A 25599-nucleotide genomic window follows, 5' to 3' on the forward strand; every position below is an offset into this window, starting at 1 on the left:
CAGACACCCAGTCACCCATACACCTTGTCTGGCACCCAATCATACGTTCTCTCTGGTGGTGGTGTGCTGGTCGTAATGGTGGTGATTGTGTGTGAGTCTTGGTGGTGGTGGGTGTATGTGGGTGGTGGGTATATGAGGGTGGTTAATGGTGATGTGTGGGTGGTGGGGGTGGTGTGGTGGCGATGGTAGTGTATTGGTGGTCCAGTCACAAAATTTCTTAGATGTAACATGTATGGCCAGATTACAGTATGTTAGAATAAATAATACAGGGGTGGGATATACGTATTTCGCAAGTTTACCACGCTACCGCCACCCTATCTACCTATCTATTAACAACCTAACTACAAGTACTGTACGTTAGTACGTGACATCATGTGCAATTTTTCCTCCAGTTACTTATTAACGTAATTACATTTCTTAACTTTCTCAAAATGCCAAACTACCAATCTTATATTCCATAAAATCTAAATTCCTTTCTTCACTTGCTAAACTATCTGCCTTTGAAAACATGCCGATAATAATCTGTAGTTATTCTTGTTTACTTACGCTATAAAACACTCCTTCGTCATCTTCGCCGCTTCGTTTTCACCTTCACGCCTACTCCAGGTTATTTTCTTCACACGTGCAAAAACAGAAAAAAATACTATTTCAGTTAGATTAGACAAGAAGAGTCGGCCCGATAAGGGGCAAGCGTACCTACATGGGTTTACAATAAATTGTTTAAATGATTTGTTTAAGGATAAAGAACAACTACCGTCGCCTCTTCTCTCTCTCTCCATTCTCATACTTCCATCCTCATTATAATCGAATATTTTCTAGAGAAACTCGGGATTTTAGTAAAAAATGTGTCTAATTTTTATTGATGGCATCTATCTATCTATCTATTGCCAGACACCATAATCCCGTAAGGGGTGGCCATTTGACTTTGAGTTATTTGTTTTACAGGAAGGGACACTAACCCTCCACCAACCCACTTGTTAACACGTAGGGAGCACATATTGTTTGGTTTTATGGTTACCACCCAGCGTTGTAAATGGTTTCTTGGCTTACAGGAAACCATCTGGCTTGTCACTCAATGTAAAGCCACCTGTAAAGGAAAGAAAAGCAATAAGAAGTGACAGGAAAGATGGGAAAAACAGGAAGAGAGGAGGGCAGGCACAGAAAACGAATGATTAAGGCTAAGGAAGAAGTAGGCACCACTACATCAAGTGAGAGGATGATGGTCGCCACCACCTGCCACAGTATTGATGGCATGTGAACACATATTTCACGGCCCCACACAACGATCCCCCCTCCCCTCCCCAGACACACATAGTACACACTAGCTCAGTTACCGCAGTAACAACCACCAAATGACACCACCATCATTAGCTGCGACGTGTAACTACATTAGTTAGAGAACAGGCAGTGGATTTGCGTGTTAATGTTTACATAGACCATCTCCTTCCACTCGAATCCATAAAGCCGTCCCTCTCCACCTGCCACCTTCCTCTCACCCCTTCCCCCTGCCCCTCTCCCTCCACCCCCTCCCCCTTCTTCTAAACAATCCCCACCACCTTTCTCCTTCCTCCTGACCCTACCCACCTCCTCTTTCCTCTTCCCACAACCCTGCCCCCACCTCCCTCCACTCCCCCCTCAGCCACTGCACAACAACTCCTTTTACTAAATCCGGGAATTTGAATATTCTGTTTAAATGCAGTGTTGTTTAAAGATCATTAAGCAGTCGACTAAGATACATTATGAAGTTGCTGAATGTGTCTGTTACCTCCGCCAAGGAAATTATGTTTTAGCCGGGATTGGTTTGTTTGTCTGTGAGCAGAATTACTCAAAAAGTTATGATCGGAGTTTGCTTAAATTTCTTGGAAGGGTAGGGTATGGCCCAAGGAACAATCCATTAGATTTCGGTTGTGATCCAGGTCATCATCCTGATCCAGGCGTTTTTAAAGGATTCCTTACCATTGCAGGATAGTGGCAATTTCAACATTTTTGCTTCTAACTCGATAAATAATGCCTACAGTGCTTGCATAATTATTCAGCCTTGGCGGAAGTTTGCAGTCTAGGATTACTCTTGTTACATAGCATTTGATCAAGGTAATTCTTCCCCACATTTTCACTGTTCCTCTCTACCTTCCACTTCTTCTTCCTCCCCCCTTCGAACCCCCCCCCTCCTCCGTTCCACTACCTTTCCCTTCACCCACCATTCCTTCTCTCCCTCACATCTTACCATGCAGAATAGGCTCTCTCATCACTCCCTCTACTTTCCCCCCCACCCTCTCTTTCCCTGTAGTTTGTACTTCCCCCTCTTCGATTTAATAAAGTTATCTACCTACAAATGATTAAACGCTGAGAATCAATGTAAACTCAAGAGCACAGTTCATTAAAGAATTTCGGGCTTGTACTGGGGTGCCATGGGAGGGGGGAGGGCACGTGCATCTTGCCTCCCCCCTTCCTTTGAATCCGCCCCACCACTGCTGCACTGTCCAACCAGTCCTTCAATGAGGCAGTCTTCTCCATCTCAACATTCCCATATCAGTTTGCTTCAATCTGCTACCATCCTCATTCTTTACTGGCCCTATTTCATTGCCATAACATTATACTTCTCACACAAATGGGAGAAATGGAGTTCCCCCGAGCTAAGCCCTGTATTGGACTATATAGCCCCGCTAGGGTTACAGGAGGGAGCGACCCCTCCCGGCACGGCAGCCCGGGCGAGGCTCGAACTTGCAATCCCCCGATCACAAGTCCAGCGCGCTACCACTGTGCTACCGCGCCCCCCTATACTTCTCACACAGGCAACATACATTTTCCCTTTCTGAGAAATGAAAGTCGTCTCATATTCTGGTGTGGTAGTGGTTTTCAAAATTTCTCCCGGCCTTTTCTTATTCTGTCAATCTGCTACACATCCATTTTATTATAGCATCCAAATAGCTAAATGTCTTCACTCACTCTAGAGAACTCCATGGAAGTCGACATTATCTCTCCTAACGACAATTACATGACACCCTTTGCAGATGTCATTCTCAGACTTCAGTGCATTATGTCACCACGCACCACTGTGCTTCTTTGGCACTGATTTGTTAGTCCAATACAGTATACGGCATTCCGTCAAGACCTACACCCTTCATACATACGTTACAATGCCACTCTCCACTCACCATCAGAGGACAAACTTACATAACGTGAAAATAATCAGTCTCCACATTTCTATTGTTTCAGGATGCCTCAAAACCACTTTCAGTAACAAATATGCCGAAACAAACAATTACACCATGATTTTATTGGCTACATTTTTTTTTTTAATTACAATTGTTGGTCAAACGATATGTCGGCAAATATACATATTAACTAGAGGCTTAGATCGTGAAGAGATTGGTAAAGTGATGTTGACATGTCAGATTTCAACAGAACATCGCGGCCAAAAATACACATAAACAATATTGAGGCAGATGTGCCCCGACTGGGATCCTCAGTTCCTCTTCATTTGCGGAGCTGTAATAGTGAGGACTCCGTCTGAGGACAGAGCTGCAGTGACAGCCTCCGCGTTGATCACACCGGGGCAGGCCAGCTGAACGCGGCGGCTGAAGCGTTTACACGACTTCTTCCCTCCCTCTTCCTCTTCCTTGACGCCTTCCACCTGTACCTCGTTCTCACCGACCATCTTCACCTTAATATCTCCCATCATAAAGTCACGAACGTCCATCACAACCTGTGTGGTAAAGGTTGCCATACTCAGTACAGAAATCTCTCACTCTCCCTTCAATACTGTATATATATACTAATGTGTGTGTTCTTGTAGCTCAGATTTCAACAAGACGAGGTTCTATTATTTTTTTTTTTTAACTCACCTGGTGGTTGTCATTGTTCCAAGTAACCTTCATAGCTTGGCTTTCGTCTCTCAAGTCACACTGACGTAAACTTCGGTACGCACTCAAGTCGTCATTCGATGACCCTGACTGACCGAATCTTTTCAGCACTTCTCTGACGGCTGTCTCAAAATCTTGACGAGCGTTTTGGAAAAAGGAGTCGTGAAAAAATAGACCTTTTTGGCTCAGTGGTAACTGGGAACCTATAGGAAGGGAGGCATCACTTCCAACTGTGGCTGTGGAAGATAAGGGATCTTCCTCTACGACACGGGTCGCGCCCTCGTCTCTTGTTTGCTGGGCTGAGCAATCTCGATATGTGCCTGTACTGGTGGAGGAGCTGCATTTGGATGTCTTCCTACCAAACATCACCCTATCCTTTGATGTAGTAGCTGAGTCACTCTTGGAAGAAGCTGATTTCTCTGATGACGTTGAAGAGCTTTCCCTAATATTTGTTGACCATTTGTCGTCACTATGTACTTTTAGTTTCTGTGAGAGTTCCTGTAAAGAGGCAATTATTTTATAAGTTACTGGCAACAGGAATGGCATTTCAAGTTGCAAAGTTTGAGATCAAAGTTACTTCTGTTTCTTGAATAAATGTGTCGGCAACGAACCTTCTTGGGAACAATGATGGTAAGGACGCCGTCAGAGGACATGATGGAGGTGACGGCCTTGGGCTTCACCAAACCAGGGAAGGTAAACCCACGACGGAAAGTTTTGGTGGATGTTAAAGTGCCCTCCCGCTGCTCCATGCTGCCCTCCACCACCAGCTCATTCTCATCCACCATCTTCACTTCCACATCCCCATCCTGGAAGTCCCGCACGTCCAACACCACCTGCCAATACAGACAATGCTGACATTCAGTCCTGGATGAAGCTGCTATCCTTTATATAACCTACTGCACCACCTGTCAATACAGACAATGCTGACATTCAGTCCTGGATGAAGCTGCTATTCTTTGTGTATATCACACCACCTGCCAACACAGACGTAACGTTGACATTCAGCCCTAGATGAAGTTGTCATCCTTTACATAATTTACAGGTAACACTTCCCAAGGTGTCTTTCGCTAAAATATATAATGATGTCACAGGACGGGGGAATATTTTAATCATTGACTACCAGCCAGATCAAATCTTGGAGTTGTAGCTTCCAAGCCACGCACTGTCACTCAGGCAGTCTGACCGACGAAAGTTACGAGTAGTTGCTCTCATGTAGGGTGAGTTATATCCCAAGGTGTCTTGTGCTCACATTCCGCCACAGTTGGCTTGACTCAGACACACAAAATTCAAATTGGCAACGGTCATTTTTGCTGCATAAGAAAGTTAATGCTTCTGTGGGGAGACAGTAAGGTACAGGTTTGCAGTGACTATATTTTTCACAGATTAACAATAGTCATGCGATGTAGTCAAAATTCAGGGGAAGAGAAGTTTTAGATATGAAGGAGTTAATCTAAATATTTAATAAATATTTTATAACCAAATGGACAGCTTGGTGTGTAAAGGTACACCCAAGTTGATGGAATTCTACAGATCACTCACCTTGTGCTGCGCTGAGTCTTCTGTTAGAGAAACTGCTTGGTTCTCTTCAGTCAGATCACGCTCTCGCAGACTCCTGTAACGCTGCATCGTGTCCACATCCACAGTTTCGCCATAGGACTTCAAGACTTCCTTCATGGCTGCTTCGAAATCCTGGCGAACTTGAGCGAAGTAAGAGTCATGGAAGAAGTTTCCTTTGCAGACGATTGGCAAAAGATCCGATGATTCCTCTGGCAGTTTGGTCGAGGTTGTATCTTTTGATGATTTCAGTAGGTGTTCTGATGTCTTTTCAGATGAGGTGTTAATGTTATCAGTTTCCCTGAACTGAACTTTCTTCTCTGTTGACTTTTCGTCTCTGTTTTGTGTATATGAACTGGTGAAAGACTTCGTTTTTGTATTAGTTTTGCGACTAGAATGATCTGGAGACCTTGGTTCTGTATCATCAGAAGAATGGATCCCTTTAGTCTTGACACATTCAGATTTAACCTCTTGCTTTCGTTCGTTGTGTACCTGGAAGGATATAGCAGTTGTTATCTCTACAGCTACTACAAGTTTCAGTAAATGCACACACGAAGACATTAAATTTCAGAGCCACAATATAATGCATGTGCTTAATCTCCACAGACCAAGGAAGTCATTTATATTACAGTGGTGCTGTCTTCAGATTATTTGATTAAGCTAAAGTGAGATTTTTGTTATGAACTATTTCTTGTGTAGCTGATGCTTTTTTTTTTTTTTTCTTATTTTTATTCCAGGCTCCGGCATGATGGCTGTTCATGTTGAGGGGAGTTCTTTTAATCAGAGGGAAGAAAACTATTTCATTTAACTTTGAACTGCGAGAAGGTATACCCCAGCTACGGAAGAAAATATTTGAATTCATCTTTCATGTCCAAGTAATGGCAGAAAAAAAGGCAACCACTCTGCTCTTAATGAACTCTCCTACACTGATTAAAGGTTTGCAACAGCAACAATGACGGACAAAATGAAGTAATCGTGTTGAGGGGTAAAAATACCTCATGATGATAATAATTATATGAATTAAGATTGTTGAACGAACCTTTTTGGGAACAATAATGGTAAGGACGCCGTCAGAGGACATCGTGGAAGTGACGGCCTCAGGCCTCACCAGACCAGGGAAGGTAAAACCACGACGGAAAGTTTTGGTGGATGTTGAAGTGCCCTTCCTCTGCTCCACGCTGCCCTCCACCTCCAGCTCATTCTCGTCCACCATCTTCACCTTCACATCCCCACCCTGGAAGTCCCGCACGTCCAGCACCACCTGTCAATACAGACAATGTTGACATTCAGTCCTGGATGAAGCTGCTATCCTTTATATAACCTGCTGCACCACCTGCTAATGCAGACAATGCTGACATTCAGTCCTGGATGAAGCTGCTATCCTTTATATAACCTACTGCACCACCTGTCAATACAGACAATGCTGACATTCAGTCCTGGATGAAGCTGCTATTCTTTGTGTATATCACACCACCTGCCAACACAGACGTAACGTTGACATTCAGCCCTAGATGAAGTTGTCATCCTTTACATAATTTACAGGTAACACTTCCCAAGGTGTCTTTCGCTAAAATATATAATGATGTCACAGGACGGGGGAATATTTTAATCATTGACTACCAGCCAGATCTAATCTTGGAGTTGTAGCTTCCAAGCCACGCACTGTCACTCAGACAGTCTGACCGACGAAAGTTACGAGTAGTTGCTCTCATGTAGGGTGAGTTATATCCCAAGGTGTCTTGTGCTCACATTCCGCCACAATTGGCTTGGCTCAGATACACAAAATTCAAATTGGCAACGGTCATTTTTGCTGCATAAGAAAGCTAATGCTTCTGTGGGGAGATAATAAGGTATAGGATTGCAGTGACTATTTGTTTCGCAGACTAACAATTGTCATGCGATGGTAGTCAAAATTCAGGGGAAGAGAAGTTTTAGATATGAAGGAGTTAATCTAAATATTTAATAAATATTTTATAACCAAATGGACAGCTTGGTGTGTAAAGGTACACCCAAGTTGATGGAATTCTACAGATCACTCACCTTGTGCTGCGCTGAGTCTTCTGTTAGAGAAACTGCTTGGTTCTCTTCAGTCAGATCACGCTCTCGCAGACTCCTGTAACGCTGCGTCGTGTCCACATCCACAGTTTCGCCATAGGACTTCAAGACTTCCTTCATGGCTGCTTCGAAATCCTGGCGAACTTGAGCGAAGTAAGAGTCATTGAAAAAGTTTCCTTTGCAGACGATTGGCAAAAGATCCGATGATTCCTCTGGCAGTTTGGTCGAGGTTGTATCTTTTGACGATTTCAGTAGGTGTTCTGATGTCTTTTCAGATGAGGTGTTAATGTTATCAGTTTCCCTGAAGTGAACTTTCTTTTCGGTTAACATTTCGTCTGTATTGTTTTTATCAGAACTGGTGAAAGATTTCGTTTTTGCATTAGTGTTGCTACTAAAATGATCTGGAAACTTTGGCTCTGTATCATCAGAAGAATGAATCCCTTTGGTCTTGACCTTTTCATCTTTAACTTCTTGCTTTCGTTCTTTATGTGCCTGGAAGGATATATGATTTGGTTATCTTCAATGGAATGTAACAATTACACACTGGAAAAAAAACATGAAGGTGCATAACCATATCTATTCTTAAGCCTCTCAGGTAGAGCATGTTTTACTTAGTATATTTGTGCTGTCTCCCAACGACAATATCATGTAAAGGAGGAATTTATCGAACGGGAAAAAAAGAGATCCAATTATAATTAATTCTTCGACTTCTAGGGCGCTCGCCTAACTGGAATAAGATTGTCTGCCAATAGCAAAAAGTACCTACAAAAAGAAGTCATCATTTTGATTGGTAAATACAGCTCATAATGATAATCGATATAAACGCATTATGAGAATTATGATTGCTGAACGAACCTTTCTGGGAACAATGATGGTAAGGACTCCGTCAGAGGACATAGTGGAAGTGATGGCCTCTGGCCTCACCAGACCAGGGAAGGTAAACCCACGACGGAAAGTTTTGGTGGAGGTTGAAGTGCCCTCCCGCTGCTCCACGCTGCCCTCCACCACCAGCTCATTCTCGTCCACCACCTTTACCTTCACATCCCCACTCTGGAAGTCCCGCACGTCCAACACCACCTGTGTTGTGCGCAGTACAAGTATTTGTTCAACGTGTACTTTACCTGAATATTACTGAACCAGATTCAGTGGTTTAACCACTGGTCTCATTACGTATGTATGCAGATATGGATATTTATTTTTATATTAAGGTTGAAGATTATTTTTTTATTTTTTCGTAACCCATGCAGTCTTTTGTGCCACGCATAAGCTACTGTTTTGTTTTTGTATATTACATGTGGGTAATAAACTGATAAAGGTCTTGTACTCTACCTGGTGGTGAGTGTCCTTTTCTGATACTGTGACCGCTTGGCTATCCTCTGTGAGGTTGACTTTACGCAGCTTCCTGTATGTGGTGATATCGTCCTCCAGCGCCGACCTGTCATCTTCACCCCAGTTGTTCAACACCTCCCTCACGGCAGAGTCAAACTGCTCACGTGCTTCTTCGAAAAAACTGTCGTGGTAAAAAAGTCCTCTTGTGGCGACGGGGAGGAATGTGTCCATGTCTGTTGTCGATTCCAGTGTAGGTTGACGCAGGATGTTCTTGTTGTTAACACTGATCTTATTATTGCTGGTACTACTGGTGCTGCAGTAACTGCTGCTATTGCTGCTGCTGCTGCTGTAACTTTTTCTGCTGCTGCTGCTGCTAGTACTGATGTTGGAATTTTCCTTTCTGTTCTTACAGCTGACTGTGTTAAACCGAGACTTGCAGGTACCTTTGTGTATATCAGCAGCAGCGGCTGAACATTCTTGTTGTGTCGGGGCCATTGTCTCTGACCGCACTGTACTTCTTCCTCGATTTTCACGTTATATTTTACGTATTGTAGCAGCGACACCGAGCCTAGATACTGCTATGCTTCCTGCTTGTTTGCTGGTGCGGGTTGTGTGAGCGAAAGTGATGGTCGTCCTGCCTGCAGTGTGAAGGGTTGGTGAACAATAATTCCTTGAATTTCACGCTGAATTTTGCGTACTGTGCCGAGTGACAGCTATAGCTGGAGCCTGTGGACTGGTACGGGTAGGATTGCGAGTAAGAAAGCGACAAGCCCGCCTTATATGTGGCAGGTGTTGGCACCATGCCCGCCGCCACCCCCTCTTCCCCTCCCCCCCCCACACACACACCAGTGACGTCACTATGACATCACCCACCCATCTTCTAGACTCATCTCGAACCCAGCGCTTTTTCTCCTCCCTTATATGGTGACTTCTCTGTCTGGCTCTACTTCAGGTCCTCTATACCGGCGAAATTATTGAACTTTCTGAGTACTGCAGGTGTTTGTCATTATCGCCATGTGTCAGATTCTTTACTTGCGCCTTCTGACACCGAATGACAATTGCTGTCACTATAGTCCCTTATCATCTGCTTTTAGGGATAAACAAATAATCCATGTTTTCAACGTTTATCTAGATTACTGAGATAATAAAAGTATCTGAAAATGTGTCATGTATACAGTACTTAACCTGCTTTGGTGCAGAAGACTGATGGTGGCACCGAAATAGTATGGAAATCTACTCTGAGAATGAGATAATGATGATTATAATAATAATAATAATAATGATAGCATTCATCACCATCATCATCATCATCGTCGACGTCGTCGTCATTTGTACACCCATACAGGACTTTGATCTATTCTGGGACATGACCAAAGGAAAAAGGAGGTACGCGCACTCTCTCCCCTTTATGGCATACGTTGTGCTAGACCGACGGCAATGTACGTGTTCACTCTGAGCATACTATAGGCTTGACAGTCCTTTCCCTGAGTTCCAGCTCAGTCATCCTACCTACCACACACCTTCACATGTCACCAGTTCAAAGCTAATAAACTAGTCAATTAGTCAAAATAAAACAGCTTAAGATTTCTGTCTTGATGAAAGGGTTAGTGGAAAGTATTTAATTTTTAACCTCCATCCTGATGACGTATATTTGGTTCATTATATTTTTGCTATAAGCTTTTTTCTTTTTTTCCCCTGAAGGAACCGAGACATTCCTACAACTATAACACTAATTCGTGTTTGTATAAAATTCGATGAGCCTTACTTACGAGGTGTACATGAGTCTCCTTGGTTACTTGTCGAATCAACCCTCCAATCTGGCCACACTTGGCTATCACCTGAGCTGAAAGGGTAAAGAATCTCCATCGGACGAAAAGAAACCGAGTAGACCTAGATCTCCAGTTATTCATCCTCAGAAATATCTCTTGCATTGAAAAGATTAATGAAGTTTGTATGTAACCTCCATTTCGAAGACTTACTTGGAGATAAACACACACACACACACACACACACACACACACACACACACACACACACACAACGCGACATGGGACTGAAGGGGTTAAGCACACCAGCAACCACTTTTATAAGCCAAATAAAATCGTTTGCTGGTCGCCAGAATTTAAAAAAAAATAAGTTATACTATTTTCACCTTGACTTTGCTAAGATATTTGTCCTTTCGCAGCTAATCTCATGTAGATCAATGACAGAGAGAGAGAGAGAGAGAGAGAGAGAGAGAGAGAGAGACTGGCCTTACATCCTCACCATAGCACCTCTTCGTGACTAGCATCGTATACTAGTGTTAACCTCCTCTTACATCTCAGGCTTTCAAGATGGAGGGATGGCAATTTAAGACCAAGGTGGAGTAAAAGGAGTAAATTACTTGTGTTGTTCGGAATGGTGTTGGGTAGAAAATTCTCCAGAGCTAAATATACATACCTATCTATCTATCTATCTATCTATCTATCTATATATATATATATATATATATATATATATATATATATATATATATATATATATATATATAATATCGTCTGGAGGCAGCACGAATAATGTAGAAAGTAGTCAGGAGCAAAAGTTGTCCGACGCTTTTTTTTTTTTCTATCGGCTGTGGCCATGGAAGGTGTTACATGAATTATCTGTATGTGAATCACACAACAAAAGAGTATGTGAAGGAAAGATACCCTCTGTTGTTTGGGAAGGAACGACAAATATGCAAAGCGTTCCAAGAACTAATTTTATGTGATAGCAATACGAATCACAAAACAAAAGAGTATATGAAGAAGGGATACTCTCTGTCGTTTGAGGAAGACTGAGAAATACGGAAGGCGTTGCATGAACTATTTCCATGCGATAGCAATACAAATCACACAACAAAGGAGTATGTCAAGGAAGGATACTTACGTCTGGGGAGGAATGAGAAATATGGAAGGTATTACATAGTGTATTATTATGTAATAGCAATATAAATTTCACAGCAAAGGGAGTTTGTGAAGGAAGGATACAGTATCGTTTGAGGGAGACTGAGAAATATGGAAGGCATTACACGGAGTTTTTTTATGTGACAGCAATACGAATCACGCAACAAGAGTATGTGAAGGAAGAACACTGTCGTTTGAGGAGGCATGAGAATTATGGAAAACAGGACACCATGAAGACAGAGGATTATCGGTGGATGTTTGCTCATGCTTTTAGGCCATTGAACTGAAGGTAATGAATTCAGTCTCCAGCAACTCTTTCAGTATTATGACGTCATCTGTGCAGGCGATTTATTGTATGTTGTAGAGACGGCTCAGTCAGCGTTATCAGTGTCAATCCTGCACCATTCATTCATTTCCTATTCCCAATCACACTTACGCCCACACCAGCACACTGAGCCGTCCCCGCAACATACGATACCACCAAGTGAGTTTCTAGTAGAGCGCTGTTTCCAGACCACCCTGTATTTTATCATCACCGTCATACGATATTATTCAGCAGCTTGTGGGAAACTTTTTTTTAGGACCATCGTTTAAGTATTATATGCACCCATACTCTGTTAACTATAAATGGCCATAAACCTGATGTTTCTTCACCTTGAATGTTGAGATTTAACAAGAGATTAGCACTCAGATATGGTGCTAGTCACAAAGAAGTTCTATGGAAAGCATCTGTGTCGTAGTATTGTCTTATTCTGCCGCTGAGCCGAGAAAAAATAAGTTGCAAAAGGACGAAGATTTCCGCTTAGTTAAAATGAACGTACTACAAAAGACATGAAGGGTCGTACTTTAAGACCGGAGATTCCCTAACATCTCTCCCTTAGGGATTTATTCTGTTTTTTACAGCTCAACATCCTCATATATGTTACTAATGCATACTACGTCATATTAAAACTACATAAATACGACTAACATGCAAGAGACTGTTAAGGTGTGATATACAAAACAAATCTCTATGGAAGAGGTACTATGAGTCACCTAGAAGAAGGCCTAAAATATATCGTGAATGATTCTGTTACAGTTTGTCAAAATATTCCTTCTTGGTTATGAGAAAGTTGGGCATAAGGACAATTGCACTGAGTCATCAGCTGGCTAGGAGAGCAGCCGTCGATAGGGGTGAGAATCAGTTAGGATGCCATAGGACTTTCGAATCTATAACCGTTCCGCCTTTCACTTATCGCACCACTTGATGTTAGTCTGCCATCCGCCACATCACCTCGCCTCGCCTCCCCTCCCCTCCCCTTCCCCTCCACCATGTATCATTGTACCGAGTCAGCGTAACAACCAGACAAGACTATCTAGAGGTCGTGGTACAAGGGAGGACATAACTGGCTGTCTTTCCTATAGTCTTTTCTCACCGTCGAGGAAATGGATCTACACAGCGTCAAAGGTAAGCAGAAACGTTTATTTTGATTCCTAAGGCACTGGTCATAATTGTTTGTGTAACTTCGTCCTGGGAAATTACTTAGGATACACTTTAGTTTCTTGGCTGGTGAAAATATTATCCCTGTGCTTAATGTAATAATTATTTGGGTAGCCAGAATTATTCCAAGTGCATCTTCGGCTATGAATGGGTTGGTTCTTCGCTACATCCTTCACTGCAGTTATGTTCTAGCTCAAACTGAATAAAATCGATTGGGGGTAGAGACAAAAAAAAAAAAAAAAAAAAAAAAAAATCCTGTACATCAACAAAAACAAACTGTGCTTAGGGGCAGAGTAAAACCAGTAATTTTCCATTAAGTTTGTACTCATGAATATTCTTTGCTATTATACTCTTTTCACCTTAACTTGGCCTAAAATTGTCATCTTCATCTTGAATGTTTTTTTCTAACTGTAGATTAACACTAGAATGTGATACTAGTCACAAAGGAGTGCTTTGGAAAGGATGAAGAGCCTGAAGAGCCATAGGCCTACCATTATTTTATTCTGGTACTGTGCTATATGAAAAGCCAGAAAAAGGCGAAAATCTGGCCAAGTAAAAAAAAAAAAAGGCTACAGAAAAAGGTCATCTCCTCAAACATGTAAAAAAAAGTTAACAAAGGATTTTTTTTTGTTCAAAACATATATATAGTTGCATAAGAGGAAGCATCAAAACACTTTATTCCCAGTGTCTGCCCTTCTACCCCGTCTTGGAGGCCTACATAAGCGCTCATTCCATACATGGTGGGGTCAGTCTTCGCTTAGGAGGCTTCGTTGCACTTCTAAGCGATTTATTATACCAATTGCACCTGCATAATTCTCTTCGTCGATATTTAAAATATATGGATAGCACACTGGAGGTGTAATATGCAAAATAAATCGCTAAGGAAGAAGTGCCACAAAGATTCCCACGTTCTAATCAGGAGAGTATGGGCCTCTTATCAACAGTATGTTATCGTTATGGCCTCTGTGAGGGTGGTATCAGTAAAGAGGTGCTTGTCATGGTGGGATCCCCATCTTCTCAGGCCCTTATCAATTTTTTTTTTTTTTTTGTTCAAAGTTGTAGCGCTTTGCCGTGGGCATTATCGTGAGTCGTGTACTTATCTTTATTATTAGATTACCTCCTTCACTTCCAGAGTCTTTCCTAAACTGGATACAATTGTTAGGCGTTAGCTAGAATAAAGCTACATCCTCGGGCTATAAAAGAGTCGATATTTGGAGGATTAAATAGAAGGATGGGATGGCGAGGTATGCGAGATTGGCGTTCACTGGAGGGAGGGTAGCCTTAGTCTGAAATCTAGGTTGAGCCGATTTACGAACCAAGTGTCAGTCAAGCAAGCTCTTGCGTTGTGCAGACTCATGTCAGCTCATGCCGCACAAATTGCTGTGTCACGCAGACTGTGATATCATGCAAATTTTTGTGTAACTCAACCTCTCATGCCAAGCAAACTTCCATGACACGCACACTCATGACACGCAAATTCCTGTTTCACGTAAACTTTCGTATCCGGCACTTTTTTTTTTTTTTTTCCCCCACAGGTGACGTGTTGGTGAACCCCCGCAGCGAGTACCGGGTCACCAGGCGGTACCAGGGCAAGGTCAAGGCCGTCATCTTCGATTGGGCAGGTGCAGCCTGGTTTCTTGTGTTGATCTATCATGTCAGCTCTCCTCTCTCCCATCTTACCTGTCACCTTTTATTACTCTTCATTCCACTTTACGTGGCTCTAAATCGAGTGACAAGCCCAATGGTTTCCTGTAATCCAGGAAACTTTTTACAACGCTGGGTGGTAACCATATAGCCAAATGACGGGGTGGTGTGGAGTCTACTATGGTGCCTCTGTTAAGTGGGTGGAAAGGCGGAAATCCTGCGTTCACTCGGGAGGCAACCTCGACACTCTTCCCAGCACCTCGCTGTGGCTAAGCGCCGCCACAAGGAAATTTCGGTTCACTCCACGGGACAGCCCGGCTGGGGTGGTTGCTTGCCAGCAGTTGATGAGTCTGCTCGACAAAACAGACCGGGGGTTACTCAACATCAACAGCTACTGAACATAACTAAAATTGATTTACCATTAAATATCTATTAAATATCTTGTTAACATCTTTATTCTGATCTGCCACTGAATATCTTGGTAACATCTCTATACTAATCTACGAATAAACGATCTACCACTGAATATTTTGCTAACAACTCTACTAATCTACCAATGAAACATGATCTAACTCTGAATATCTTGGTACTGTAACATCATTTCTAATCTACCAGTAAGCAGATCTACCACTGAATACCTTGCTATCATCTTCACTGTGAGTTACGAGTAAATATCCTGACCATCACCCAAGCTGACCTATCACGGAACACTTAAACGGATCCACCACTGAACACCTGAACACCTCTTGCAGGCACGGTGATCGACTGCGGCGTGCTCTCTCCCACCAAAGCCTTCATTGAGTTGTTCAGGGAAGAGGGCGTTGATGTGACCAACGAGGAGGCCAGGGCGCCGATGGGTATGCATAAGAGGGTAAGAATTATGAAGTCGCAGCTCTTGTTACTGTGATGTTTATAATGGTAATGCCATGGAAACTGAGTTATTCTCGTTTTACTCTTACTTTGCTTAAAATTGCTACCTCCCTGTCTATCTACCTGTCTGTCTGCCCACGCTCTAACATATGAAAACGAGCTAGAAACCCAGAGTTTTGTAGGCTGGCAGCTGTTGATCGTATCTAAGTCAGATTCAAGTAAGAGGATCATAAGGTCAGGGTCAAGGAAACTAGAGAAATATGAAAATGAATAGATATAATAATAATTTAAAAATCTAAAACAAGCAAGCAGTTTGCTCTCGTCACGGGGGCAATCCCATTAATTCAGTGGCCTCACTGGGTCTAATCACTGCAAAGCTGTACTTCCATACTGTGGCCAGAATAGGTTCTCTCAGCACCTAAGCACGAGTAAGTGCTAGGGGAGTCTGATCTAAGCAAACCGTGGATTTTTTATCTTTTTTTTCAGGCAATATACTCACTGAGCAAATAAATGGAAGGTTTTATTCTAATAACTCCCCAGTGTTCAGAAAGATGTCACGTTGTCTGTGCACTCTATTTCAGTTTGCACACTTAGCACATGTTCTCTTTACTGTCCGCGTCGTCACTTGTAGTATTTCCTGTCCGTGCCCTGCCTGGTGGTGGTGGTGTGGGATTATACGAGGTGAGAGCCAAAGTGTAACGTCACGTAACCATGGCAACCGAGTGCTGGTTCTAAACAAACATAGCATACGATGCCATTTCTCCCATAACACCAAAATAAAAGAGAAATACATAAAAAAAAATGGTTCATTGCATGGTTTCAGAGCGTAATCACCAGTCCGAATCTTTAGAGTATAGTTTCTTTCGCTTTCTAATGGATGAAAACGAAAAGTGGGAAAAGGTAACAAGTATTGGCCGACAAAACCTACTTCATGCTACTATGATGCAGCTGTCATTTTAGAGGTGTTAAGAAAGTAAAGTGAACTGGTTTACTAAAGAAAAAAAAAACTTGTAGCCTACAGGGTGAAGAAAGAACTGCGTGCTCAAATGATATTAAAGCAGGTTCTATTAATTTTCAACTTGCCAGCCTTGCTTAAGTCAGAAAATATTATCCTCCAGGCAGAATTAACAAAAAATGCTGTGAGGGAATTTGGATCTTAGAAAACTGAAAACATAATTATATCAAAGATAATATTACTGAGCCAAGAATGCATGATGATACACAGTATCACTGGGACAACTTCTGTTTTTAGAACAGTTGTGAGATATATACAGAGGTTTACAAAATTGCTTTTGCAGGCTGGAAATTGCATCAGTCTTTTTAGAAGACCAAATTTGAGTGAGACTTATGAAAGTCCATTAGACTTATACTGCCGCACCCATCACTTGACTAAACAATTTCACTTGTACAACAACTGTGAGAATTTCCATGACATTAATGCATGTCATCACCATCTGGTGTTTGAAGATTGCATATGAATATTTCTGCAAGAAAAATAAGAATTAAACACATCCTGCCGGGTCTTTTGTTATTTCATTTATTTTTAAAACTGACGAATGGTTATAAATTGCACACAAATACTGAAACTATTATATTCAAGATGTCTGATCAAAGGCGAACATACCGGAATATCAGCGAGGGATTTGAACTCAACAGTTGCCCCAAACAATTTGTTCAGCTATGTTAATGCCTTGTACCCCGGATCAACATTCAGTAAAACAGTTTCAAAAAAGGATTTGAAATTTATTTTTTTCTCTCAGTTCGACCATAGTATGTGAAACAGTCTCAAAACTTATCATTCCATTCCTTAGTAATGAATAATTGTCAATGAAATAAAAATGAAAAAATTCCAGAAAACAGTAAAAAAGGACAAGTTTATAACTGAAAGAGTAAGATGCTGAAACAGTAAATAACAGCGTGTCCCAAGTGCTAAGCAGAACTCGTGGTAAAACTGTATGCAAGAGTTTTTATACCTTCTAACGTAAAATGCACTTCTAATGATAGCCTTCATTAAAGCAATCATTCATCATAATACTGTATAGCCTACCACTAAACGTAACATAAACCAAAACAACGTAGCTGACTAATCTAGACTACCGCTGGTCCTGACCTTACCAAATCAAATTTTGACCTGACGAACACAGAATAGATCGAGCTATATCAGATTCTGACCTAACTTTACTTACTATATAGCTTTGCCTTGGAACAAAACTCAGTGAAACCTTTACATCATGAATATAAATTCCCCGAACTAGACCTTGATAGATCTAACAGCATGGGAGAGCGCTACCTCTCCCAGCAAGGCAGCTACCCTGGCGGGGAGCGAACTCTCGACCCAATGGTCTCCAGTCAAACGCTCTGTCACTGAGCCACCCTGCCCCCATTTTCACAACATTAGGTAACAGTAAATGAACCTTAAAATGGCTACTGAGCACACAGTGAATATACAGCAGTGTGACCCAGTGAATATACTTCAGTGTGGCAAAAAGTAAACTCATATTAAGAAGTTGAAAAAAATGGTACTAAATATCTGCCTGATCGATATTTATTGCTTAACTTGGACTTTTCTTTCAAATTGATCCTCTGTGCTGTCGATGTGACACAACCAAAGTGTAGTACTTCCCATCTGATGATCCAGCATCTTCACCGACTTTACGCTTAAACATGCAAGTCAGAAAAAAAAAAAAATTGCTGCATAAGTGAATTTTATTTCTGCTAAAAATAATAAATTTAACTACCATAAAATAATACAAAATATATTAAGTAAAATTTTTCAGCCAAACTCGACAAATTCGATTCACAGTAGTTTTGTAGACATTTTATGCTAGCCTTAAATTTACCTAACATAACACCACTGGAGTAAGAGAAGGTTGATATATGAACACATTTGTAGTGTTTTTCGCACTTATATACTGGTTCCCTTCCTCCCTGAAGAAACGAGAGACGATAGGCTATTGTAAAATTGCCTTCATGCCGGATGTTTATTTAGAATCAGAAGACCATTGCCATGGTAACGTGACGTCATCACTTCGGCTGTCTATTGCAGAGCCACATAAAAACAGCAATATATATTTTTCCCTGACTGGTGGTGGCGTATGGTGGTACAGGCCCACATATGCAAGATGCTGGAGGGGGAGAGGGTGCGGAGGCAGTGGCTGGCGGTGAAGGGGTCGCCACCCACAACCGAGGACATCGACAGAATGTACGCCAGGTTTGTGCCCAAGAACATCGCGGCCCTACAGCAACACTCCAGTATTATTGACGGTGAGAGGGGGAGGGGACAGGAAGGGGGAAAAAGAGGGGAAAGGGAAGGGAAATGGAGGAGGAGGGGGAAAGGGAGAGAAGAAGGAGGGGAGAGAAGGGAAGAAAGAAAAGAGGAGGGAAACGGGAGAAAATAGGGGGGGAAGGGAGGGAGGAAAGAAAGGGAGAAGGAGAGAAAGAAAGCTGCTCACTGAAAATGGGGGGACGTCAATTCTAGACTAAATTAGAGTAACAAGAGTATAGCCGCTGCCATCTTCTGTTTACCTAAGTTTCCATATTTCGTAATTTATTGGGATGATGAATAAGATAATTCTGCAAAACTTATAGAATATCGATATACATCCGTGAGATGTAAACCTCAGTTAATGGAAACTAAAGCATATAATGTAGATTGTATGATGAATGACGGGTTGATAATTTAGCAACATAGCAGAAGTAATCAACAACAAATTAAATGAATACGAGAGCTTAATTAATTTGGTGGCTGCTTTTAGTGACAGTCAAGCCTCATAACATCTATTCCAATAATTAAACGCTATTGCACTTACTGGTCACTGTTATATAACCGACCTGAACTTTGGTGGCGAACATCTGATGTCCGTTTGGGCGTCTTATCCGTGGTGACATCATATTCCTGTTTCCCGATGTCTTGATATATAATAATTCAGTGTAAGACCGGTCGACATAACAAATCCGGGAACTTATCACACTGCCAAACTATTTTGAACACTGAGTCACTAACTGGTTTATAACTTCAGGCCCTTGCTCGGTGTGACCGACCTCTCTGCTTCAGTGTCTCGAGTAGACGAGTATGGTTTTTCGAGTCAAAGCTGGTAATGCTGTTGGCCTATACCATTACAAGAAAAAAGTACTTAATATAAATAAGCTTTTCTTAGTGATATATATACAGTATATATATATATAGATTTTTATATATGTATATATATATATATGTATATATATATATATATATATATATATATAGAGAGAGAGAGAGAGAGAGAGAGAGAGAGAGAGAGAGAGAGAGAGAGAGTTACTTAATGTTTGTATTAATATTTAGTGACATGGTTCATACACGATATTCGGCCCTGAATGAAACTTTTCTACATTCTGTTCCTGCTATCATCAGCAGACCGATTCCGCTGAAAAATACCTGTTCCATTGCGCGCGCGCGCACACACACACATACCGCTCGCTGGTGCAGTGGTAACGCTCTCGCCTAGCATCTGCTAAGACGGGGGTTCGCGCCTTGCTCGGGATGCGAAAAAGTTTCACTGACAAAGCGGGTGGTCACTGTCCTCCTTGAGCAAGAGGATGGGTGTGTGCGTGTGTGAAGGTCACAGCCTTGCCCTTAGATCGGACTATATGAGCTCTCAGCTCCCTTCCGGGAGGGTAAAAGCTGACGATCACGACCATCAAGTGATCCTGACCGACCCGGTGAATTACACACACACACACATGTCAAGCAAAGCATAATACAGTACTGTACTCGCTTTCGCTTAGCGAGCGCGGGTGTCAAGATAGGCTACCACCAGCCGGTTGTATCAGCGAATGGAAGCCTTCTCTTTGCAAATGGGGTTTGATGTCACTTTTATTCCTCTCACTGAAAGACTCCTAATCTGAATAATATCATCAGAAAGTAGCAAGAATATGCTGAAAGATCATCATCATCATCATCATCCCGCCTCGTTTTTTCCCATTTGCAGGTTGGGTGAGGTAGGATCCAGAAAGCAAGGTAAATGAAAGTGTACGATCATGAGAGAACTAATCAAAAGCATGCCAAAAAAGTTAGCCACACACCCATTCCTCACTGAATTCAAAGGGTTAAAATAAAGTCCATCCCCTCACATTCCCCCTCCCACCCCCTGCTTCCCGTTCAGGAACTCTGGAATGCGTGTCTGAGTTGCGAGGGATGGGCGTCAAGATAGGCTCCTGCACCGGCTACCCCTCCGCCATCGTGGACAAGCTCAAGCCCATCGCCGCTGCCCAGGGATACACGCCCGACGCATATGTGTCCGCCGACGAGGTTCCCCAGGCCCGTCCTCTGCCCTACATGGTTAGTCCACGCAACTGATCTTCTGAGCGTCACATTCTTACGATCAAATTAACAGTCTCATTCAGTGTCTACCCTGAGACCTAATTCTGCATTTTTACACTTCAGTGTTATATTCTGGGTTTCGTTTACACTTCATTGTTTACCCTAAGATGTGGGTCTCCTTTCACTCATCAGTATTTATTCTAGTTTCTGAGTTTCCGTTACACCCTTCGATGTTTGTTCTAGGTTCTGAGTTTCTTTTACACTCTACATGTCTCCACCGACGAGGTTCCACAGGCCCTTCCTGTGCTCAGCATAATCAGTCTTCACTCTGAGAGTCACATTTTTATCTGATGTAATGATGTACAGTCTTATTCAGTATTTTCCTTACATTTCTGGGATTCCTTTACACTGTGTTTGTCCACCGATGAGATTCCACAGGTTCATCCTCTGCCCTATATGGTCAGTGCACACCCTTGTACTTCTTAGCGTCGCATTTTAAAGTCCAGTGTTCCGGATAATGATGTACAGTCCAGATTAATATTTCTTGTAAAATTATGGGGTCCCTTTACACTCTTTGATGCATGTCTGCACTGATGAGGTTCGACAGGCACGTCCTCTGATTAAATGATGTGTTTTCTGGGTTAAGTATAGCAGTGGAATTGTAGTGATGTGCCTGATAAATGACTGAAGGTTTTGGATCACAGAATGTCATCAAGGAAGTAAGCTGATCATCTGGATTACGGTAGACTAGATTAGGGTTCCTACACCTCGAAGAGAGTAATGTGGGGTTGGGTTACCTTTTTATTATTATTATTATTATTATTATTATTATTATCATTATTGTTATTATTATTATTATTATTATTATTATTATTATCATTATTATTATTATTATTATTATTATTATTATTATTATTATTACTATCATTACTGTTTCCCATATAACTATCTATATCTCGGCCCAGGTGTGGCTGAACGCAATCCGGCTGGACGTGAGCCCCATCGAGGCGGTGGTGAAGGTGGATGATACAGTGGACGGTATTAAGGAGGGACTGACGGCCGGATGCTGGGCGGTGGGGGTGGCCAAGACGGTGAGTAACTGAAGCGCGCGCGCGCACACACACACACACACACACACACACACACACACATTCTCTCTTTCTCTCTCTCTTGCTCTCGCTCGCTCGCTCATCTGTCTACGCAACAAATCACACATCTTTTGGCGTTTAACTATACAGTAAATAAAGTTCATCACTTGAACAACGCCAGAAACGGATCAAGTGGCGTGGTAAAGGAGTATTTGGCCATGAACTCTTTGACGGTAAAACACCTCCACTGAAAGGCAAAAAAAAGAAAAATAAAGACAAACTAAAAAAATTAAAACTCCCCCCACAGGGTAACTACGTAGCAGCCCCTGAAGACGAGCTAGACACCATGCCCCGTGATGAACTAGAGAGGAAGCTGAATGGAGCCTATGACCTCTTACACGATGCGGGCAGCCATTACGTGGTGGACTCCGTGAAGGACGTGCCCGCCGTGGTGAGGGATATTAACAGGAGGATGGCGGCAGGCGAGCGACCGTAAGGGGATGAGACGAAGACGGAGAAGAAATTTACACAATATACTGCATATTCGAACACTGTCTTTCCTTTCTTCACATGTATCCCTCTGTACAACCACACCGGTTACTTCCAATTAAACTCTTATAATAATAATAATAATAATGATAATTATGTTGATTGGGTGGACCGGTCGGATTGTTGGGCAAAGTTCGTCACTCTTGCCTCTATTTATCAAGCAGTACAATCGGGAACTTGGATGTAAATTGGAGTTTTGAGTGTCGTGTTCTAGGGCAATATTGAAACCTACCAAAATTGACTTCTTGTTCTTATGACACACAGTCGTTAGATATTAATTCTAGTTCTTTTCTGACGGATATATGGGTGCCAATTCTTGTGAACTAAGGAAGCTCTCTTGTCCCTCTTTTTTACGAGTTATCCTCATGTATCCGATGGCGTATTATTCAGTTTTATTTTTACTACTTACGGACCATTATCTTTCACTTTTGGGGAAATGTTGTCTGACAAGGATTCATGAACGATAAATTTTGTCTCCAGTCCGAAAAATCTCCCCAGATACTGAAATCATTTTGAAGTAATAAGAACTGAGCAGAAAACAGGTAATCGGATTGAAGGGGTTTATTTCTGCATATGATGCACTATTGATCCTTTGTTTCTTAAGAAATCTGTAGTGGCACTTAATATAAATAACACACGGGAAGAGCTATGTAATGTTAGAAAGTTTCCATAGCAGAGAAGAATTCGGGTTTTGTCGGTGTCTGGTCATTGGAGGTGGTGTCGGTTAGGGATGATCAATAGTATACTTCCCGAAACAGTCTATCAGTGTTTACAGAGAGAGAGAGAGAGAGAGAGAGAGAGAGAGAGAGTTGGCTATAGAAGTAAAGGACGTCAAAGGCCTATTTTGGCGGGGTCAATGGGATCGGATCGGATTAGGATCGAGGCGGATTACCGATCCAAAAGGGTCTCGCCAAAACTATCCAGCAGTTTCGGATTGGCTTGTCCTGTTGCCATGGCGACATCCCAGTACCCCACCTGATTGTAATCAAAACGATGGCGGTTGAAAGTTCAGACGGATGATTTGGTCAGCAGTCATTCTGCTCTCATTTCCACCAATACGGTCCCATTACTGATGAAACCAGACACAGTTGAGCCCCTCATACCCACTTGAGTAACTGGCAGTAGCGTTATATCAGTATATTTAATTTGCGCGCTCCCGCGCCAGACCCCCCACCCCGCTACGGAGCCGCAGCCCCACCCCCACCCCAGGAGGATACCACGGTGGGCCGGATGACAGTTGGCCGGCCCGAGAGCGAAACGGGCCCAGGTACACCCCGGCCATATGTCCCTCTTCCTCTCAACCTGCTCAACTACAACATCGCAGGGAAACAAGACTACTCCTCTACAGGAGCAGTCCCCACCAGGATCAGGGTGGGACTGCTCCAGATACAGTCCCAGACAGCACCGCGGTGACGGCCACAATACGTACCGGGGAGGGAACGGCCACTGTACGTCCCTCAGCTGCTTACCCCTGCAGGGAACCGCGACGACGGCCACTGTACGCGTCGGGAAGGGAACGGCCACTGTACGTCCCCCATCCACTTCTCCAGATGAAAACAATAATTATAGTACCTCCTTAATTATTTTGACTATTAGCCCCGTGGTAACGTTCGTTGAAAGATTCCCTGCACGGCCACTGTTCGTACCGGGGAGGGAACGGCCACTGTACGTCCCTCAGCCACTTCCTGTTGGGCAGGCAGACTCGCGGCGACGGCCACTGTACGCGCTGGGGAGTGATTGGCCACTGTGCATCCCTCATCTGCCTCTTCCTCCTTTGGGAGCAGCCCCACGGCGACGGCCATTATGCACTGGGAAGGAATGGCCACTGTACATCCTTCTGCTGCTACCCCAAGGGGCTGTGGAACCACAACAATGGCCACTGTACGCGCTGGGGAAGGGACGGCCACTGTACGCCCTTCATCCACAGTTCCGAGGGTTCTTCTGGAGGGGAAGGTCCCTTGCGTGGCCCACTCTCCACCCCTCGGCTGCGTGGGACGCCCTTTTCTCTCTCCCTCCAGGTGTGGTTCCCCGGAGGTGCTGCCGTTCCAGGAATGGTGGCGAGGTCCTGTCGCCGAAGGCGAGATTCGTGCCCTACAGTCTGCCCCTGGACGACGCCGGACCCTGACTGATGCCCCGCGGACGAGGTACCGCAGCCAAGCCCTGACGGCGCCAATCTAGAGGTGACCGCAGTCCTAGGCCTCCCAGGGCCAGCCCGCGGACCCCAAGGCGGGACCGCTCTGGCCCCACTCACCATCAGCCCTCCGCCAGGAGCAAGAAGCGGCAGGCCTGACTCCTGACGCTGTTCGGCCCCAGTCCCGAGGGCCCCTTACCAGGTCGAGGCCCGAGCAGGAAAGGGCCTCCCTGCACCCCAGACCAGACACGCGCCCGGACCATAACGCCCCCGAGAGCTGTCCCGTGCCTTCTGCAGGAGGGCTCCCCAGAAGGGCTCCCTCCCACTCTCGGGCGCCACCTCAGTTAAACCCAGGTCCAGCAGCCCAGTGACGACGCCTCCAGATCCCAGTGTTGTGCTAAAGACTTAACAGTGAAAGTGGCTGTAACTGATATAAAACAGTGAGATAGAAGAACCACCCATAAAGGTCTCTACTCCAGTTTATCCAGAGTACTGTGCATATGTCTGAACACCCCAGAACCAGAGTAATATACTAGTGTGTGGCCAAGAGACCAACCTACCACGTATAGTCCAAAGAGACCGAATGTATGAACAGTGTCACCACGGCTGTGATATTCTCTCGTGTATTAACTCAGGCGTAAACACCGTGCCCATGTGATATGTTATTCTAGTATTAATTAACCTGTCACTTTACCCCATCCATATTCAGTGTATCTTTGTATGTATATTGAAAGGGAATTGAGCTGAGACAATAGATGTGTTAAGGTATCCTGCCGAGTTTTCATGCCCTGTTCCTTTGTAAGTACAGTATTC

The 25599-nt window shown here is 43.3% G+C and overlaps 2 protein-coding genes across 2 annotated transcripts; one reads left to right on the top strand and one right to left on the bottom strand.

Annotated features, from left to right (window-relative positions):
* Positions 1-3274: 3274 nt before the first annotated feature.
* Positions 3275-9316, bottom strand: LOC145392738 (uncharacterized). Its single transcript, XM_080267036.1, has 8 exons — positions 8802-9316; positions 8328-8549; positions 7458-7964; positions 6457-6678; positions 5403-5909; positions 4475-4696; positions 3846-4361; positions 3275-3706 (listed from the first exon to the last, which is right to left on the bottom strand). Exons 1-8 carry the CDS (start codon positions 9294-9296, stop codon positions 3467-3469), a joined length of 2931 nt encoding a protein of 976 aa, XP_080123162.1. The 5' UTR covers positions 9297-9316; the 3' UTR covers positions 3275-3466.
* A 3834-nt stretch (positions 9317-13150) lies between these two features.
* Positions 13151-22602, top strand: LOC145392887 (phosphonoacetaldehyde hydrolase-like protein). The gene is made up of 7 exons (XM_080267173.1): positions 13151-13172; positions 14741-14827; positions 15602-15720; positions 18827-18983; positions 20861-21036; positions 21984-22109; positions 22414-22602. The coding sequence occupies exons 1-7, from the start codon at positions 13151-13153 to the stop codon at positions 22600-22602; spliced, it is 876 nt and encodes a 291-aa protein (XP_080123299.1).
* The last annotated feature ends 2997 nt before the right edge of the window (positions 22603-25599 follow it).

This window comes from Coenobita brevimanus, chromosome 23 (genome assembly GCF_032717465.1).
Source record: "Coenobita brevimanus isolate Jiangsu-jjx chromosome 23, ASM3271746v2, whole genome shotgun sequence".
Lineage (NCBI taxonomy): Eukaryota > Metazoa > Arthropoda > Malacostraca > Decapoda > Coenobitidae > Coenobita > Coenobita brevimanus.